This window comes from Strongylocentrotus purpuratus, unplaced genomic scaffold (assembly GCF_000002235.5).
Source record: "Strongylocentrotus purpuratus isolate Spur 01 unplaced genomic scaffold, Spur_5.0 spur5_contig_846, whole genome shotgun sequence".
Taxonomy (NCBI): Eukaryota; Metazoa; Echinodermata; class Echinoidea; order Camarodonta; family Strongylocentrotidae; genus Strongylocentrotus; species Strongylocentrotus purpuratus.
In genome coordinates this window covers 502501-523342 of record NW_022145553.1, presented here as the reverse complement: position 1 = coordinate 523342, position 20842 = coordinate 502501, and the positions used below count along the sequence as shown (strand labels likewise).

Here is a 20842-nt window from a genome sequence, read left to right as displayed (position 1 = left end):
ACTACTACTACTACTACTACTGCTACTACTTCTACTACTACTAATATACTACTACTGCTACTACTTCTACTACTACTACTACTACTACTTACTACTTTACTACTACTACTACTTCTACCAGTACATGTATAGCGCGTTATATGCTTCTAAGCGCTTTACTAGTAATACCCCCAGCATTATCCGAGCTACCATGATAATGCAAACTGGCATTTGAAAAATTTCTTCCTACAGGTAACCCACTTACATTACCTGGATGGAGAGTGGCAACATGTACATTACTATCCGAGTTGCCTAAGGGCTTTAGTGCCGCACGGCCGGAATCAAACCACGAACCATGTGATCCATACTCCGGTGACGTACCCGCTAGACCACTACACCTCTACATCATTTCCCTCACAATTTTCTATATCTCCGGTCATCGTCCATAACTCTTTGTCCGATTTGCCAGAGGAAAAAAACAAATTCGGCAAAGGTTTTGGCTTGAGACTAACCTCAACTGATGAATCGGGCCATTAAGTATTTCGACATTTTTGACAGGTTATGGAATGGTGTCCATAATTAGCTAGTTTGGGGAACCCAGATGTGCATTGTTTTAATCGCTTTCTAATTCTGTGAGAAGCTCTTCCGTGACACTTATTCTCTCACCCGTTTCATCTTTCTTTCTGCCCCCCCCCCCCTCTCTCTCTCTCTCTCTCTCTCTCTCCCGTCTCCTGTATACAATGGCATACGTACATGTAGGCCTATAATATAATCTTGCATTTTCTCATTCTCTCCACCTTTCTCTATTACATGGGCATTCATTTCTCTCCTCCTCATCTAGATAAATCATACATGTACACCCTTATACACACACCCATACATACCCCCTTAAAAACTGTAGATGTATATAATATCTCCCTTTTCTCTGCTCTCAAATTCTCAATTTCTCCACTCTTCTTCTGTGTTTTTCTCATTCTTTCTATTCCCCACTTCTCCTTCTATTCATCTTTCTTTCTCCCTCTCTCTTAGAGTCTTTCTTTATTCATCTCAAATCCCTTCTGTAATTCCGATGACTACGTCTTTCATTCCAGTGTAATAAATGTATATTATTATGTTTAAACTTTTGATAGTTTGTATATTTTTTTTTATTCGTTCTTTACTTGCAAACAGTAAGCATACACACATAAATCATGAAGTAGTTAAAAACAAACATCTTGAGTTGCATTTTCAGCCTTTATTATATCAAAAGATAAAATTATTTCATAATAGAAGAACATCTACACAGTATTTGTTTCACGTAATCTTTGAAATCTTATTTCCTACTGGCATCAATCTATTAATATAATTATGCTCATGTTTAGGAAAGAGAGAGATATTGGATATCAAGGCTTAAGGTACTCTAGGCGCTCAAATATTACCTCGGCTCTAACTAGGATACCGATTTTGATGCACACAACATTCAAGGAATGAATTCCTACCAGTATTTAACACCCGGGTGGAGAGTGGCAGATTGAGATCAAGGCTTGCCAAAGGACACTGGTACCAGGGCTTGAACCCATGACCTTCACAACTTTAGTCAAGTGTTTAAACCACTCGACTAAGACACCTTAACGCTCTTTACAGTAAATTGTAGGCAACATAAATTATGCCTAAATGCCTGATATAAGTTGCAATGATATTTCAAGAAATAACAGTATCAATTTATTATCTTGGAATTTTTAAAGTAATTTTACTTGTGACCTATGTTATGTATCTATGGATTCTTTCATTTCACCTTATATAATATGTTTACAAATTACTTGAGCACACCTACCACCATTACACATAACATATTAGGAATAAGATCTATTTTGTATACTTTTTTTTACACAGAAGTTATACATTATTGTAAAGGACAAAAACTAAGAATTATTTCTCCTAAAAATGAAATTATGAATGGTTGACAAATATGGTTTAGCAAAAACATTAATTTGCTTTTTAAAGTGTTTTCAAAATCCTTGACACTGAGAAGGCCTTATTACTAAATCAAATGCTCCTTCATTTAAACAGGGCTCAACATCAACAGAAGCCCGGGATATATGGGCACCCAACATCTAGGTCTGGGCCCTAACAATGTCAAAATGTTTATATTGGGTACATGCATATAGACTCTAAAAAGTTATATCCTGACTCCTTTTCACACCTGTTAGTGTGGAGCCCTGATTTAAAGGATTTTATTCCTAATAGTAATATGCTATTTCTTTTCAAGCAAAAGTCTAAAAGTATGTATATACAATAAACTAAAAGCACCACGATAGCCTTTAATATATATGAATCAGAAGTATACTTCATAAGTATATTATGAATCATTCATATATTAGTTTTAAAAAAGGGGGGACATAACTGGCATTTCAATAAGTTACAGCATTATCAATCATGAGGTATCATCATTTGCAAATGTCATGCTTACAGGGAACAGGTATAACACGTATGGGTAAAAAATTAATTTGGTCTTGATTAAAAGGATAAATAATTTATAACAAGTTAACAACACATCCATTCTTTTTCTTTTCATTGAATGGGAAAGTACCGGTAAGTGAAACCAAGTATTAATCAAGTATTAAAGCCTCACTGCACTATTAATAGCTACTTGCGACCTCTATATAGCAAACAATGCCTAATCGGTGACCGTTGATCCCCCATGATCCCATTTTCCTTATAATTGAGAGCTGATTATTTTGATGAGATAACCACATGTCAGTGACCAAACAGGGAGGTCTAATCCTTCCTGGCCAAACTAGTGCAGTGGGGCTTTAATAAAAACAGATATATTAAATGAAAGTATTAATACTGACCAGTGCCCAATAAACTCAGTAATACACCTGCTGCAACATTAATTCTGGCACTATAACATAGCTTCCATGGACTAGTAGAATGGTATATATAGCAGGCTCAAGACTCATAGAATCTAGAAATATCTTCACTTATGTAAAACTTACCAAGCACACAATAGGTATGCATATTTATGATATCTTATGGCATAGAAACACAAATATGGGTAAGACTTGAAAAGTGTTTGTATAATATTATACAAACACTTATTATAGTATGCAGTAAACATTTGAAGGCAAAATAATAACACAAATGAGATGCTTAAAAAGAGATCATCAAAATGATCTCTCTCTCTCTCTTTCTCTCTCTTTCTTACTCATTTGATTTCTTTTTTCTGATATTCACTTGATTTTCAAATGAAATAAGCAGCTGCAAACAGGGTACAATTGCGTTTGAAACCTATATTACAAATCAATAAACAATACTTCTATACAGATACTACTTGTATGTCAAATATTGGCGAAGTGAGATGTTTTTTTGGTATTTTCTTTCAAACTACTTCTCTTTCATAACATTTTATTTTCATTTTTTTCAATTGTTCTCTCTCTTTCTCTCTCTCTCTCTCTCTCTCTCTCTCTCTATATATATATATATCTCCCTCCCCCTGTCTGTCTCTCTGTCTTTCTCTAACACACACAAAAGAGTCAAAAATGAAATATACTTCCTGGCCATGTCACTCCTTCTCTCCTTTTCATATCCCTTTTCTCTCCCGTAATGTCTCTCTCTCTCTCTCCCATTCCCTATTTATAAATATACTAATTCTGTCTCATAGTGCCTCTTTCTTTTTCAGTGCTGTCTTTCCATCTCTATCAATAATTAATTCCTTTATCTCTGTGATATTCTGCTCTCAATTACAAACTAAGTAGTCTTTCTTATAAAATATTAAACTAGAGAACTGTAATGTCTAATACTATTTCTTTCCCAGCTTTGGTCGCCAATAACCACCACCATTCCATTCCAATGGAGCTAACTGTGGACTGCATTAGACAACTATTAGCACATGGACGGTGTACATCTATAATATACTCTAAAGAATATGGCAATTCCAGGATGACGATCTACGGCAAATGGAGAGCTACACGGTGTAGTTGGGCAACTTAAAATCTCCTGATCCCGCTCTCATTTTCCAGGCCACCAGTACAGCTACTAGCGAATGGAACCCAGCTGTTAAAAGGAATCGCCAGTAGAGTTTGTAGAGGGAGTAATTGCACACAATGACTAATACGCAGGCCAGAAGCTGGCGTAATGATCTCTGACCTAGCGACGTCCAGAGTTTAAAAGATTGGTAGTAGCTAAGGAGAGCAGCTATGATGAGTAGAGCCATGGCTTGGGCCACAATTACCTTTTCGTCTGGTTCGTACTGTAAAGATATGACAGAATACTTAATGGTGCGAGGGCAAAAACCATAACTTGGAGGTCTATGAAAAGGCTTTCCATTGATCCAAACTTTGCTCCTGCCTGTTGCACTAAGCTTTATTTTGTCAACAAATAAAATGTTGGAGTTAGGGCCCTAACCCATTGCCTCCTGGAAACAAGTATTTTCTGTATTAAACCTGTAGGGAATATAAGAATTCAGTAGTTAACAGGTTAATTAGGCTTTACGGTAGATTAGGTTTGCTTTCTTGGCTAAGCCTCGATTTTCTGCTATGTCCCAGTTGTCCCTAGTGAGGAGTTAGCTCGGGTCCCAGTAGATCTAAATTGGTGAAAACAAATCTGATATATACTTACTGGTGAAGTGCCAAATGTTAAAACAGCCATAATCCTGGCAAGATTTAAAGTCCCGCACAGTACGGAGAGGAAGACAAGTAGTTTAGCCATCCAGTCAAGTCTGGAAAATGGTCTCCGGAAATCTGAGGGAAATGAAAGGGAAAAAAAGTGAATAGTAATAACAAAGACACTTAGTTCTTGTATAATTGAGATAACATTCACCAATTGATATCTCTATGCCAGGGTTGGAAGAAAATTGAAGTTACTTCAACTTTTACTTTTATTTTAACATTTTTTTTTTTAAAGGTTTGCTTTGTAAATAACAAAAACTTGCCAACTGTATGAGAATACATTAGAAATATATCAACAGGAATCATAACAAAAGCACTAAGATTTAATTACCGGTAGTAGACTGGCGATAACGTAGTGTTTATCCTAAAACAGGATTGCATTTGTAGGCATACATGCATATGTGCATCCACCCATCAACTTATACAATACTAGTAGTATAAGATTTGATACTAACAGAATGCTAACGATGTAATATCCTCCTTCAGAAAAAGGCAACTTGAACAGTTCATGCAAACTTACTAATAATATTGTGTACATCCTAGATCAAAACAGGATTGTAGGCATACATGTGCATCCACCCCGCAACTTATACTATTGTATAACATACAATGTCATACTTTAGAAATTCTGATGATGTAGTATACTCCTTCAGAAAACAGCAACTTGAACAAAAAGTATAAGATTTGATAATTAACTTACTAATAGTGTACAGTATACCCTAACAAAAAAGGATTGTAAGTATACCTGTGCCCTAGCATCTGCCAACCAACTAATACAATAGTATAATGATTTGATTTAAACAAATTATATTGACGTACATGTAGTCTACTACTTCAGAAAAAGAGAGCAGATTTTATAGTATAAGATTTAATTTTAATCTAAAGTACTGCACATGTATGTTTATTCTTTTTAAAAAACAGGATTGCAGGGATATGTGTGCCTGTTCTATCCAACTTTAATACAATAGTAGATGATTTGATAATTAAACAAAAATAATAATAATAATAATAATAGTGGCTTCTTGTATAATGATGAAGTATACTCCTTCAGAAAATAATGACTTGAACAATTTAGATGTAATATTGCAAACTTACTAATAATGATGTGTACGTATATCCTAGATAAAAACAGGATTGTAGCATACGTGTGCATCCACCCAGCAACTTATTCAATACTGAGCCCTTGTACTTGAATTGTATGATTGAATATTCTGAAATATGCAAATGATAATAACCACCAGAACACAATCACAAACACACATACACCACACACTGTAATGATACTACCCTACCAGCAATCATGTATTTCTCAAATTGTATTGATACAAGTGTAATCTTGATATTGATAATTGGTTTGAGAGTCATTGGTTTCTTTCCCAGCTGTGCAAATTGGTACAGGCACAAGTACAACCATGCATACTCTAGATGTGATGCGAGCAAGCAATTAGGGCTCTTCTATCGTACATGTACATGTATTTCATTTCTTTTTTTCTAATTATAGATGAAATTATTATTTGAAGAATTGTTATTATGCTCTTACTATTATCTAAGTATTCTATCTAAGGCGAAAATTAAGTAAAGAAAGGTTATTTTTGACAAAAGTAATGAATTGAGGGGTGCAATGGCTCAGTGGTAGAGCAGTGGCCTTGTAACCAGTAGGTCTTGAGTTCTAAATCAAGTCAAGGTGCCTGTGCCCTTTTACAGGGTTCTACAGTCCACACTAACTTTTTGGAAGGGGTCTGGATTGATATTGTTAAGAGTTTGTACTTTGTAATATGTATGAGCCCTATGTAAAAAGTTCAAAAAGATGTGGGTTAGACTTAGATTCTGAGTGCCTGTTACTGTCGATCCCTGCCTTTGGTAAGGCAATAATCCTCATCATCAAATACGTCAGTGGGGACTTAAAGCTGTCAGTCCCCTACATGTAGTTGGATACTTTATATACGCATGTGCATGCTTTCTTAGCAGCCAGGTAAAATAAACATCAATCATCATATCATTCAAATTATAATTTGATTAATATCCATTCCTTTATGCTTCAGAGAGTACGCGATCTGCTTTTTTTTGCATATCTAATAGCAGATGTGTCTCAGTCTCTCCTAGTATCTTGCTCTGTATATATCTCTCTCTCCCTTATCTTCATTCTACCCCTCCTCCCCTCTCTCTCTCCCTTACCTTCATTCTCTCTCTATATTAATATATATCACTCTCTCTCTCTCTCTTACCTTAATCCCCCTTCCTCCCTCCCTCTCTCTCTCTCTCTCTCTCTCTTACCTTCATTCTCCCTCCTCTCTCCTTCCCCATTTTCCTTTTCTTCTACCTATTTCCCTACCTCTCTCCCTACCTAGCCTTATCTTAATTCTCTCTCCTCTTCTTCCTCACTCTCCCTCTTGCCCCCCCCCTCTTTCTCTCTCTGTTTCCTCTTTCTCTCTTTATCTCTCACTCCCTTACCTTAACTCTCCCCCTCTTCTCCCTCTCCTTTCCTCTCTCCTTCCCCATTTTCCTTTTCTTCTACCTATTTCCCTACCTCTCACCCTCCCTACCCCCAACTTTCTCCTCTTGTCTTTTTCATAAACCCCCTCTCTCTTTCTCTATCTGTTTCTTCTCTTTTTCTATCTATCTATCTATCTATCTCTCTATCTCTCTCTATCTCTCTCTCTCTCTCTCTCTCTCTTTCTCTATCTCTCTCTCTCTCTCACTTCATCTCTCCCTCTCCCCCTCTCTTTATTGACCTCCACCTCTTCTCATGCTTATATATCTCTTCTGCATACACTTTACTGTACATATCAATGTATCTCTCCAATTGATCTCAAGAATCTTCATGTACATAATTATATACACAGGTGAAACAAACATGCCGCCATCATCTATTATTCATGCATTACTTGTTATACTGTAAAATAGGTGGGATTGGGGTAAAATAGAAATTAAAAATCATACTGGAGTATGATTACATGCCTGACCAACTTTTGCATATATTGATTGATTGATTAAATGATTTTACTGAGTATATTCTATTCTTGTACTCTGAAGACTGAAGTGCAAAAGGTAAAATTTCACGGTCAACTTGAGGATTTTGTGCTCCATTTGTTGCAAAAGGTGATTTCACAAGTGATTGTCCTCATAGGCTAATATTGGATTTTTTAAAAATCCCACATTTATTGCAGTGTGCATTGTCTGCTCCTTGTTCCAAATAATTTATATAAAAATGCCCAACATATGTTTTGAACACTGTTTATATATATGAATGTTGAACTGGACAGTAATTGTAAGCCACAAATCTGCATAACATATAAAATCAACCCCCCCCCCCCAAGCTATATCCAGCATTATATCTGTGATTTTGTAAGCGTTGTTGTAATTTTTGTTTTCAGCACTTCTACATGTAAATAATCAATTATTATCATTCAAGCGGCATACAAATACTATGCCCATTGTCAGTTCAAAAGGGATAGCTACCAAAGCCACACACAACCCACACCCACAATCAATTTCTATGACTTTCCAGAGGAATTAAGGTTTCCATGACCATGAGAACCCTGTCTTGGTCCCAAGGAGTCTTAAGTTTCTGCTGTGTTTGAAACAATAAAATGGCTTGCTACTTAGTACATGCCCAAAGGAAACACAAAAAGTGGTCTTTGTAGACAGGTTCCTTTAGTACATGTTTCAATGAGAAACCATTTTCAAGGGAAACAAAAAAAGTGGACTTTGTAGACAGGTGGTTTTTGTAAGCAGGTTCCTTTAGTACATGTTTCAATGAAAATTTGTTTTTAAAGGAAACAAAAAAGTGGTCTTTGTAGACAGGTGGTCACTAAAAGCAGGTTTGACTGTAGGCTACTTACTTGTTGGTTTAGGTATATCCTCAGTATCACTCAAATTTACAGCTTGCCAAGTTGGAATATGATGAGCGCTGATTCCATTGACGTTTCTTCTCCCTGTAGGTTCAAGATCATCGATGCTGATTCTGTACGGCGGACGGAGTTTGACCTCTAAGGTCATGTCAGAATATTTCTGTCTTGCATTGAGGGTCATCGGATTGTTGTATCTCTGTTTTGTCTTTTGTATGATGCGATCTTGAATGGAAAGAGATTGAGTAAAGTAATATCTTCTTCAATGCTTGAAGCAAACAATTATCAGTCGAGGGTTCAGTGACACAAAGACGTAACTCTGTATTTTGCCACAATGAGTATTTGATATCAAAATGTTCAGAAAAATGTGGGCTTTCCACATATCTTATTCAAGACCAGGTAAATGGAACATGGGGGTAATAGCACACTGTTAAATGCTCAGATTGGTTACTTATAATGGAAATACACTACAGTATAGCAGAGAAACAGTTATGACTAGTATTTTTTCTAAACGATCTTTTGTAATTATTAATTACTAGTTATTAATTATTTCTAGAATTCATAATAAAAAATTAAAAAATAGTAGTAACATTATATATGTATTTCTAATTTATTCTCATGACTGTCTTCACTTACCAAAATCAATGAGAGCATAAGGTCTGACGGCGTTATCCACCCTTTTATTATCGTAGAGTGAGATAAACTCCCTCTGTAGTTCATCAAGGAAGCAGAATGCTAGAACGCTAGAGTAGCTCTCCTCACACATCGTGATGAAGCAAACACCGAGAGATGAAATAAAACTGTCAACAATAAAAGGGAAATCAATGAAGTTAATTTCATACATACAAACATTATTTTTCAGGTGATTTGTTGGTAGACTTTAACTTGCAAGTTTAATACATACAGAGAGAAATATATATTTTGTCTCAAAAACACTTTGGAAGGGTTGCACACTTCCACACCAATGTCTTTGTCCTTGTATATTTAAAGACATATTCACTTTTGTATGCATATGCACACCCCAATCTATGAGATATTGCTTTAAAATTGCAGTCGTCTAGGTCCTTTGTGCAACAAATGATACCGATTTGTAGGAGTAATTTAAAAGGAAAAAAACCCCTGATACTTACTATAACCAATGGCTACCGGTGAACATGGAGCATCTGTCTGGGAATTGAGAGGCTTTCTTGGAGATAATCTTGGCGTATTTCTTGCTCTCTAAAACCCTCTGACTCGGGTCATGGTCCGTGGTCGCTGACAACGGCAGACCATCCCGGAGACGAGTGATCATGGCAAACAAGACGTTTCCGCTCATGATGGCTGGAGGTCCTTTAAAGCTAAGCTGCACAAAGAGTGATAATAAAGAAAATTAAATTTGGACTAACATTTCACTTGAATTTTATTCCCCTAATCAGCTAATGTCTGATCTCATCTTAATCATTTTAAACATTGTATTCTAGAGAGTAATCGCTAATCGCTAAATTTAATTGAAATTCAGGTTTCAGAATGTCATTTTCAAAAAAAAAAGGTGGTGTCAATTGAACATTGCAATTTTTTTTCTTCTAATTTTCTATGTCTGAGCACTCATTCACTTTAAGTTTTTGACTTGAAAGATGACTTTTCAAATTTAGAGGCGTGTGAATAAAATTACTTAAATTAAACTTCTCATTTCTCATTACAGTTTTTTCTCATCTTTTTTTTTTGTTGGCACAAATACGCATCACTAAAATAGAAACAAAGATTTTATTATGTGTTTTGTTATATTAGAACTGTGCAGTTACACATATGCGCAGGCAAACACTCCTTCAATTATGCAAGGGCACCAAGCAAACATGGGCTAAAAATATTCTTCTTCTTCTCCTTTTTCAGGATAATTTGCCTCCTTCGCTGCTGAAGATTCTTGCAGATGTAAAGTGCATGTGTGTGGCGGTATAGGGATGCCCAGGTGTGCAGGTTGAAGGTAGACTAGCCGGGAGGGAGGCATACATTGTAGGCCATCATTCTTCTTCTTCTTCTTCTCTATTAATATTATTTCCTCATTGACATTGATCTTATTCTCTTCACTGCTCTTCATTCTTCCAGTTCCACTTCAATCGTCACTAAAGTACCGATTTTTAGTGAAATTGGTCGAGTTTTGTACAGTGGTGTTTGAAATGTTGAAAATCAATAGCACAGCTTTTAATATACTAGCCAGGATAGCTAATGCACCTAGGCTACGTGTACTTACTGTTATTCATTACATTAGTGTTAATTCCGGCCCACCTCGAATAACAATAAAAATACAACACAAATACTAACATATGGGACTTTGAAACTTTCTCAAAGTTTTCTAATTGCAACAGAATTCCTTGGCTTTGTGTGTACAGCATCAATAAAACCTAAATGATATCAATCATACCTATTCCAATATTTGAAGAGGCCATCTGCTTAGAAATCAAACCCCGATATCGAAGAGATAACTGGGTACATACGATTGGTATTCTTATGAAATAATGTAGTCTGCCTCCGGAAATTTGAACACGTCATTAACGACGCGTGATGAAAGAGCGCCCTCTTGTATAATAGCCATGAGATTATAGAGCGTCAATTTTTTTTAACTAAAGATGCTGGAGGAATTTTGATATTTCATAATAATGCAACCGTAGGTATATCTGAATTAGTATTACCAGCATTTTATAGAGACATGCTAGATGTTTGGATGGCTACGAGAATATTTTTGTTAAAGGGAAGTGTTTCTAGGAGGAATGAGATTATCTATAATAATAGATTTGTTTTTATCGATGGTCATGTTCCTTTCGATGAGGGATTATTTAACAAAAATGTTTATAAGTTGCATCATATTGTTGATAAGGAAGGTAATATAAAATCTAATGAGGAATTTCAAAGAAAAGGTTTAAATAGTTTAGAAATTAGTAAAATACAACGTATTTTTCTTGGCATCCCGTCTTCATGAAAACAATTTTTAAATAAAAATACTCACTCAAATATAGATAGGGAATTAGATATATGTTTGAAAAGGTATAATGTTAGATCAAATAACCTCAAAAATTGTATACGCTTTTTTATTAAATAAGAGAGTAGAAAGATCATATGCAGAACGACATTTAGAACAGACTTATAATATTCATGGAAAAGATATAGAATTAATATTTTTAAGACTTAGAAAGTGCACATTGAATAGTAAGCTTTATAATATACTAAATTACATTTAAATTACATTTAAAATCGGGTTAATAGTAATTTATGTTCTTTTTGTGGTAAATATGAAGAAACTTACGAGCATTTGTTTTGTCTTTGTGAGAAAGTAAAACCAATTTGGGAAGAGTGTGGGAATTTATTTAATTTAGTAGAGATTACAAATATAAATTGGAAAGGTATCCATGTAGGGATAGTTGAGTTTAACATAGGGAAGGAACAGTTATTAAATCATGATATTTTGATAAAATATGGAGATTATTTTATGTATAGAAATAGAAAGGAGGAGAAGAAATTAGCTGGGGACCGAGGTACACTAACATATCATTTTAGAAAGTGGGACAATTTAGAATAGCTTCGTGCAGAATAAATAAAATAAGGAAGGCGAATTGAAGCAATGAAATGGACATGGCTAATATAATAGTAGAGATTCCCACAAAATGTAGGCATGTTTTAAGTGGGTGTTTGTGTGGGTGTCTGTGCACGTGTGTGTATGTGTGTATGTAAGTATTTTTTATTTTTCATTTTTTACTTAAATATTTTTTTATGTTCATGCCTTCTTCATGCTTGCATGTTTCATGCTTTATTTGATGTAAATTGAGAGGGCCTTCGGTCCTGGAAAGCGCTATGTAAAATCCTATTCTGTATATAGTAATATTAACATGCAGATTATTTTATGTATTGATTTTGTTATTGTTTGTGAAAAGCAATGGAGAAAATGAAATATCATTGGAGTGAAAGAAAAAAAAGAAAATAAACTTGTCAAATGTGGTCTAGCGCCATCTTTTGTTTAAAACATTATAGGAATATCTTCAACACTCATTGCCATTGGTCTTTTCTGTTACAATATTTCAAAGTCGCAAACCGATGCAACTTTTAAGTTCTCAAAAGTTTAGTTTAGTTTAGTTATTGCGTAGTATATTGTATGTAATGTTTATACCGTGTATACATGAATTACATAGGTATATAATAGTTTTTTTATAAATATTTTTTTAATGCCTTTTTATGTTCATGCCTTCTTTATGCATGCATGTTTCATGCTTTATTTGATGTAAATAGTAAAAGTTCTTTTGTATTATTTAGCTGTGAATGTGAAATCATATTCTATACAATAATATTAACATGCAGATTATTTTATGTATTGATTTTGTCATTGTTTGTTATTATAATTTTTGTTATTGTTTGTGTAAAGCAATGGAGAAAATAAAATATCATTAAAAAAAAAATAAAAAATAAAAAAATAAAAATAAAGCTAGAGACCCAAAAGTTTAAATGAAGGAGTAGGAGAAGAAAAGAAGAAAATGAGGAATAAGGACGAGAAGAAGAAGGAGAAAAAGAAAAAGAAGGAGAAAAAGAAAAAGAAGGAGAAAAAGAAAAAGGAGAAAAAGAAAAAGGAGAAAAAGAAGAAAAAGGAGGAGAACAGAAGAAAATGTGAAGTCCAATTAATAGTAATAATAGTTCACCCCTTCCCTCTATCTCTCTGATCTCTCTTTCATTCCATCTGTCTCACAATGAACCTATCTTCTATAAACCAAATCTCTACCACTCTCTATTCCAATTGTCTTTGCCCCCCCCCCCCCCCCTCTCTCTCTCTCTCTCTCTTTCTCCCTCTCCCTCTCCCTGCTGTCTCTAAGTTCTGAAAACTTTGTAATGTAACAATTATACCCCATTCACAGTGGCCTCAAACACCGCGACAGCAGCGGGACTGTCCCGCTGCTGTCGCGGTGTTGTCTTCAGTGTGAAGGCTCGGACCCGTTATAAACTATCGCGGGATAACACCGCCTCGCGATAACGCCGCGTCAAACTATCGCTAGGTTCGCCTAGCTACAGCAGCGGGACAGTCCCGCTGCTGTCGCGGTGTTTACTCAGTGTGAAGGCTCTCCGCTATAACACCGCGACAAACACGTGTGATTTGTTTACTTACCTATCACTGACCTCTTTTCTCCAGCAATGGGGAACATAAAATGAAATAGAAATAAAGTAACCAGTGGATTCAAATTGATTTTATTATTATGTAGATATTATAATTATCCAAATAAAAATATTTCACACTTCAAAAAATTAAAATATTCTGACTGGAAGCAATAAAAATGCTAGTTTTTTAAAAAGTAATATGATCGAGGATACAAAAAGCAACTTGACATGTTTACCCTAAAACCCCGCGCTGAAGTATTTCCGGTCATATCGGGGTCACTCGCGGGTCATGAGCCATGCATACACGTGTTTGTTACGGAGGTAATAAAAATCACCCGCTGCAGCGTGAATGGGTACATGATATTTATCCCGCTGCTGCAGCGGGATAACTTTTCTACTGTGAATGCATTTGTAGCGGTGTTATGGCGGTGTCGTCGCTCCGCTACAACGCCGCTACAAATTTCAAAACCACTGTGAATGGGGTATTAGTCTACATTTAATCAACATAATTATGTAACACACTTGTTATAAATTTTGAGGTGAATGAGAAAAAGCATAGCAATCTACTGTCAACAAATTGAATGAAGATAGAGTGCTGGATCAGTCCAGAGAAAAAACTGACATTAAACAATATTGTCTTATTGATTCATGCATATTTATTTATTCTTGATTAAAAACACATTTACTGTTAATAAAAAAACAGGCAAACCCAGACATAACAAAATTTGCTTCATATGCATCATTACAAACTATTTCTTTTTTTCTTCAAATGTGGCTGTATTTGACGATTTCACTTAAACAGTGGAACCTTGTATTAGAAAACAATGCTATAACAAACTCTCATTTATATCTATAGCAAAGTCAGAATACCGCCCTGCATCTATGTATTTCATTGTTTGTTTGATTGTCGTTTGCTTGTTTGTTTGTTAGTTAGCCCTGATATAGCAAGGGTTTATTCAACAACTGATCCCTTGTTATATGTTCGTATAACAAAGTAATCATCTCTGGTCCCAAAGACCAAGGTTCCACTATATTATGAAGACTAAGAGTCGGTTTTAACATACCATACTCTTATTTAACAAGGTTTGCCTGTACAGATACACTGAGCAGTCAGTGGTGCAGTTTCACAAGACGTTGCACTCTTCGGAATTGCAATCAAGCATTTTGGTTATTCAAACATATTCAATTTGTACATAAATCAAGATAACATTTTAATACATTTCCTCTCCCAATCGACTTCAAATAATTATTCCAAATAGAACAGCATAAGAACTTACTAACAAATCATATTAACGCTTAGAATATAATTCTATCAAAACAATTCTGCTAAAATATGACTCGTTTGAATAGGGATCCATACAAAACAGTGAAGAATAAAAATGTCTACAAGATTATTACATTGGCCAATGAATGATGTTAATTGTTAATTGCTTAAAATATCATTGTAAAAATCTTTATACATGTATTATATTAACTATATCCAAATTGCACACAATGGAAAGGATGTAGACATCATCAGCTGAGAGCCTTCATATTCAAAGGTTCAACAGAGCAAAAAATGGCGCCTATTTGGCAGTTTTTTATGAACAATTCCCACAACATACATGTATATCCCTTTTTTTATTAGGGCGGTTACAGAGGATCGAGTCCAGACGGAGTGTCGACCCAAAAGCTAATAATGGTATCACCATCACTTTGATCTGAACCCGAAGCAGATTGAGATATCTCCTTAAGACTGCGATGTATTCTCTAATCAAGACAAGTATATCTCATCTTCTGCTGATGTTACGGTTGTAACGTTCTAATTTTTTAAACTTAGGAATCCCTTTTTGTAGTTGATTTCTTTTCTCTAGGTTTATGACATAATAAGTATTTCTTTCACCATTTTCAATCAATTAGCTTCGCACTTTCGGTTTTGTTCTCATAAAAATGTTATGACTGGGTAGTGGGGAAAACGGCAGAAAACATGTGCGCAACCATGTATTACAAAGAAGCACATTCGTAGCAGATGTGGCATGAACGAACTTCTGACATGATCAAACTGGTTTAAATCAGGGCTACATCCTCTAGGGTCAATTGTAGGTGATAACATTCACACCCAAGAACTGTAAGATAAGTCTACAATAAGATTTTTGTTCTTTTTTAAGAGAATGAACCAAATAATAATAATCTAAAATCAAATGTGGTGACAAGCATTGGTCCCATCTTAACTGCTGAAACACAAGTAATACAAAGATATAATGTTCGATAGATACAAATACCAAATTGGATATAAAACAATTCCAGTGACATTTCATTGCATTAATATATAATTTTAGGCTTCTACCAACCATAAAATTCTGTTTCCTGATCAAATAGTAAGAAACGGAATGAAGAATCATGTGGCTTGAGAAAGTCACACAGGGGAGAATGAAAGCTTGCCTACTAAATTTTTGTTTTGTTTGGTTTGGTTTGTTTTAACCGACTGCTAAGAAAGCATGAGTACATGCCCGTAAGTAAGAAGCCAGGGGATTGACGTCGTTAAGTCCTCCCCGAGCGAGGGACTTGTTAATGATGATTAGTGCCTTAGCAAAGGACATTGGTGCAGCAAATTATTATTGTACCTGGAACCTCCCAGTTACAAGACTCCTGCTTACCAGTGAGCCATCACGCCACCTCAGGTTGGTAGAAGCCTCAATTACATGGTATGATCACCCTAACCAATGAAAGTTTACTGATTCATTTCATTGCATATTTCTCAAAAATTATCCGCTTAAGTATGAATAAGACCTAATATCTATCTATCTACTTCATGCCGCAGGACGTCTTGAGTTGTCCCACTAACTCTATATATTCCTTCTCGGCATCCGCGGTGGACTTGCCTGTAGTCAAGAATGAAAGAAGTAAAGAGAACAGCATCTGAAAGATTTGTTTTGTTTAATGATGTTTAGCAGTAATGTTTGTGCACACCTTACCTGCAGAGAGCCAGCTGGTTATGTATTCAGCTAGCTGCATAATGCCTGGGATTCCTGGTATTGTGCATACCAGTAGTAAATACATGATCAGCTTGCTTTGTGCACAAAAATTACTGCGGAACAAGTTTCAAAGGAATAGGATACAAGTGTCGTGGTCGAGTGGATATGTCACCGGACTGTCGATCACAAGGTCCGCGGTTCGAGTCCCGCTGCGGCACTAATGTCCTTTTGCAAGACATTGATCTACATTTGCCACACTCAACCCAGGTGATGGAAATGGGTACCTGGCAGGAATTAATTCCTTGAAATGCTAGAGCGCCGTATGGCAGCCGTGATAAAGCCAGGTTAATAATTGGGAGCGCCAGGAGTGTCACGTATGACAGACATGAGCGCTATACAAGAACCTACTATTATTATTATTATGATAACAGTAGGTCGAGTTCTGGTGAAGAAAATCAAAATAGTTATGAGCTTTCAATGGCTATAATGTGACATGCTGAATGTAGATGTGTGTATTAAAGCATACTACTGTAGCATGTTTAAAATGTAGTTGGCATGGTGAGTGTACTGAAACTGGTTTGTGTTGAGTGTACAATCATCTTCTACTTAGACGATGAAATTAACATGTTTTCCACTGCTGTGACTGAATATTCTGTGTAACTTAACCCAAATTAACCTTCTGAATTTTGACTTGGCCACATACATTACTACAGGAAATGCATAGGGAAAAATTGGGAGGATTTGGCCAAAATTCAACTGGTCAACTTTAAACAGCTACAGCCCCAAAAACAACAGCCCGACAAACAATTAGGTCTTCTAGTTTTTTTGAGGGTTCACTAGATCAACGGCCTAAGAGACAGAAAATTTTGATCTCATGAACCTTCTCTCCATTACTTACAGGGTTTACCAGACTAATGGCCCACAGGAATGACAGGACAGACACTTATCTTTCTTCCCCTATGGATTTCTTTGTTTTGTTTGTTTACTGGGCTGTCGGTCTACTGGGATGATAGAGAATTAAGCGAGGTTGACAATATATAAAATGAACCAAATGAAAAGTGAATGATGAACCCTTACCTTTGAGTCCATTCCAGGCATCCCATTTAGCTTTGCCCTTGTAGTCCAACATTCCTGGGCGATCTGTTGGGGAAAAATAGGCAACAGATGAAATCATTATCATTATAACTCTCACCACCATCATCATCATCATCACCACCAACATCATTATCATTATCATCATCATAACAAGTCAACGCAAAGCGTAGCACCCCCTCGCAAGGTACAATGGCCTATATTCAGCATTTTTTCCATATTCCAGATTCCCCATGGCAAAACTAAAGTAACTCTCGGGGACCATGCTTTTGCTATTGCTGCCCCCAAACTATGGAATAGCTTACCAATAGAAATACGAAGCACTCCATCTCTCAACGTCAAACATATTTGTTTAATTGAGATATCCTATTTTGTAGAATTTAGTAAAAAAAGGAGCTCTTAACCAGCGAAGCTGAATATATTTTGCATAAGAGTTGTGCTATATAAATTTATTATTAATATTATATTCAACGAGCTGTGTGACCTTTGACCATTGACGTACATACTCAACAACATTACTTACGCTGTTGAATGAAAACCACATTTTCGCATATATAATTAGGTATTTTTGCATACCTAATGAGCCTAAGACCTTAGACCTACATACTCTGATATCGAACTTACGGTAGGTTGTATTTTGATATCATGTACCTTCATATTAAATTTCATTAAAATCCGTCAAACATTACTAAAGTTATCGAACGAAAAACACATTTTCGAAAACATAATTAGCTATTTTTGCATATGTAATGAGCCACGACCTTCGAGGGGATTGGTCCACAGTCCAGTGACTTATCCACTAGACCGCACCACCTCTAACCCTAAACCCAAACCCAACCTTAAACCTGATTGCTATCCTAACTCTAATAGTATACTACCAATAATGTTGTTTACCCAGGGAAGCCTCATCATCACCCCAGCCATTGACAGGTACCCATTTACACATAGGTGGAGAGTGACAAATGCTGGGTTGGGATTTGAACCCTCAGCCCTTGGATTGAGAGTCAAGTGAATGAACCACTATACCACAACGACTTGATCTACTTTTGACAAAATAAAGCATGGAGCTATTGTTGCTGGTGTCACAGGCGAGAATCTCTGGCACGTCAATCCTCTGCGCATACCTAGAGAGTTTGGTACATCAGGGAAAAAATTAATATTTATTTTTTGGGGGCTACTTTTCAAGCTTGCCTGCAAAAAAATAACACTCTAAAATTTGTTTTGCATTGAACTCTATGCAAATTCATGGGGGCTCTTTTCTGATTTTCGGGGGCTCTTATGGGCATTTCGGGGGCAACTTCGCCCTGAGCCCCTGGTATTTTTTTCGCTGCATGTTCAGATTTAGTCTCATTTCCTAAGCTCAGTTAAGACTGCCTTGGTGCATTTTCAACGACAAAGACAAGAAGAAACATGAATTATCAATTTGGTGTATTTGGTGTATCCACGTTTTTATCTGGACAATTGACACGGCCGGAGATTCACGCCTATGACACCCAAGCTAATGTTGGAGCACAACCTACCTGTATTGCAATCTCCAACTGTAACCTGTTTGAAGAGAGAGTAGATTTTCAGTAAATCCTCATTAGACGGAGAGGTAGCAAGATCCTTCACCTCTGCAGCTGCTGTATTGAATGCATCCTGCAAAGTTACAAAATTAGAGAGAAAACAAGTTTTACAAATTCATATACCAGATCTATTCTTTTCATATGGTTGACAGTACAAGCCCATTTATATACTGCACCAATCACCAAAAATACTTTCTTCCATGGCTCTGAAGTCTGAACGATATTTAACAAAAAATGAGTTTCAAGTATTACATTTTTTCATGTGATTGGTACAATTTTTGAACCCAAATACATATATTGATATTCAGTGCTAACTGTTTAATATTTGGTGAACTTGTTGTTACTTGTTGGCCTACATGTACATGATTTGCAACAAATTGCACTGATGAAACATTTTGCTAATTTTCTATTTTTGTAATGTATTGTTTGCTAGCACTACCTGAAGGCTGCCATTTTATGATAATGAATTTTCATCACTAAAGGCTATGCAGAGATGCCAACCTTCATCAACATAAAAAAAAGAAGTATTCTTAAGAGGAAAAAACAGTATTTTTGAAAAATCTCTGAACCTAACATATTGCCCAAATGAGTACTGGTAGCTTTAAAAAAAAATGCGGTAACATGTATACGACCCCGGATCGGTGCATACAGTACACGTGGATTGTTCGCAATGTGCGTAGTTTGGGGCCCCGTATCACCGTCCTGCGTGCATCCTTTGAAGACATAGGTGCATTATACACATATGACACAAAGCCCATGATCGAAAATTAAGAAAAATGTCAATAAAAAAATAAAACAAATAAAACGTTAAAAAACGCACTGCCGTATTCATAGTAAAAAAACAGAACAAATACGGCAAAAAACGGACCAGTTGGCATCTCTGGCTATGGGTTCTCCCTTGTCAGCCATAGAGGCAAACCTGCACATGGAACATTTGAGCAGACAGCCTTACGATCAGCAACCCTCAGGCCTAAGATGTGGCTATGGTACGTGGACAACACCTTTGAGGTATAGCAACATGGGGTTGGCAAAGTTAATACTTTTCTCCAACCCCTCAACAACCAGTACCCAGACATCAAATTCACCATGGAAATGGAAAACAATACTAGGCCATTCCCTTCCTTAATACCCTGATCAACCTATCAGACGACGGTTCCCTTTCCCATCAGGTCTACAGGACAGCACAGACAGGTATTTGAACTTCTGCTTATTCCAACACCCAGCAAGCAAAATGTATCATTTCTCAGTGGCCTTTGAAAAGGGGACAAAAATACACAGAAAATCAACAAGGGAGAGGGATTCATATATTTATTTTTGATGTTTATCAAATTGTGCCAGATTTTTTTTCTCAAAAAGGGGCACAGGCCAATTGCGCACCCCCCCCCCCCCCATTCCACCACTGCTACTAGCCATTAATTTCTTATTACATATTCATTTACTGTACATATTCATTTTTCCCTGCATGGTCACATAGTATATAACATGATGGGAATGATCAAACAGCACTAGACTTCTATTCTATAGACCTTTAAACTCTTCGTTTACTTAGCGACCAACTTTGATTGATCCCAATGCCATACTTGTTTGCAGTGTGATATATAGTACATTGTATGTATCCCCATAAAATAAATAATTAACTTTTTAAA

General features: G+C 36.1%; 2 protein-coding genes across 2 annotated transcripts in view; both read right to left on the bottom strand.

Annotated features, from left to right (window-relative positions):
* Window positions 1-3589: 3589 nt before the first annotated feature.
* Window positions 3590-11028, bottom strand: LOC591846 (vesicle-trafficking protein SEC22a). Its single transcript, XM_791395.5, has 6 exons — window positions 10875-11028; window positions 9607-9818; window positions 9113-9276; window positions 8471-8701; window positions 4579-4700; window positions 3590-4210 (listed from the first exon to the last, which is right to left on the bottom strand). Exons 2-6 carry the CDS (start codon window positions 9789-9791, stop codon window positions 3926-3928), a joined length of 987 nt encoding a protein of 328 aa, XP_796488.1. The 5' UTR covers window positions 9792-9818; window positions 10875-11028; the 3' UTR covers window positions 3590-3925.
* Window positions 11029-14221: 3193 nt separating this feature from the next.
* The window catches only part of LOC579072 (putative acyl-CoA-binding protein), a 10221-nt gene continuing 3600 nt past the window's right edge, over window positions 14222-20842 (bottom strand). Inside the window, exons 2-4 of the mRNA XM_779206.5 lie at window positions 19152-19269; window positions 17617-17679; window positions 14222-16446 (exon numbers count right to left, since the gene is read on the bottom strand). Of these exons, the coding sequence (XP_784299.1) occupies window positions 16370-16446; window positions 17617-17679; window positions 19152-19269 (258 nt within the window). The 3' untranslated portion in view covers window positions 14222-16369. The remainder of the gene's footprint in view (window positions 16447-17616; window positions 17680-19151; window positions 19270-20842) is intronic.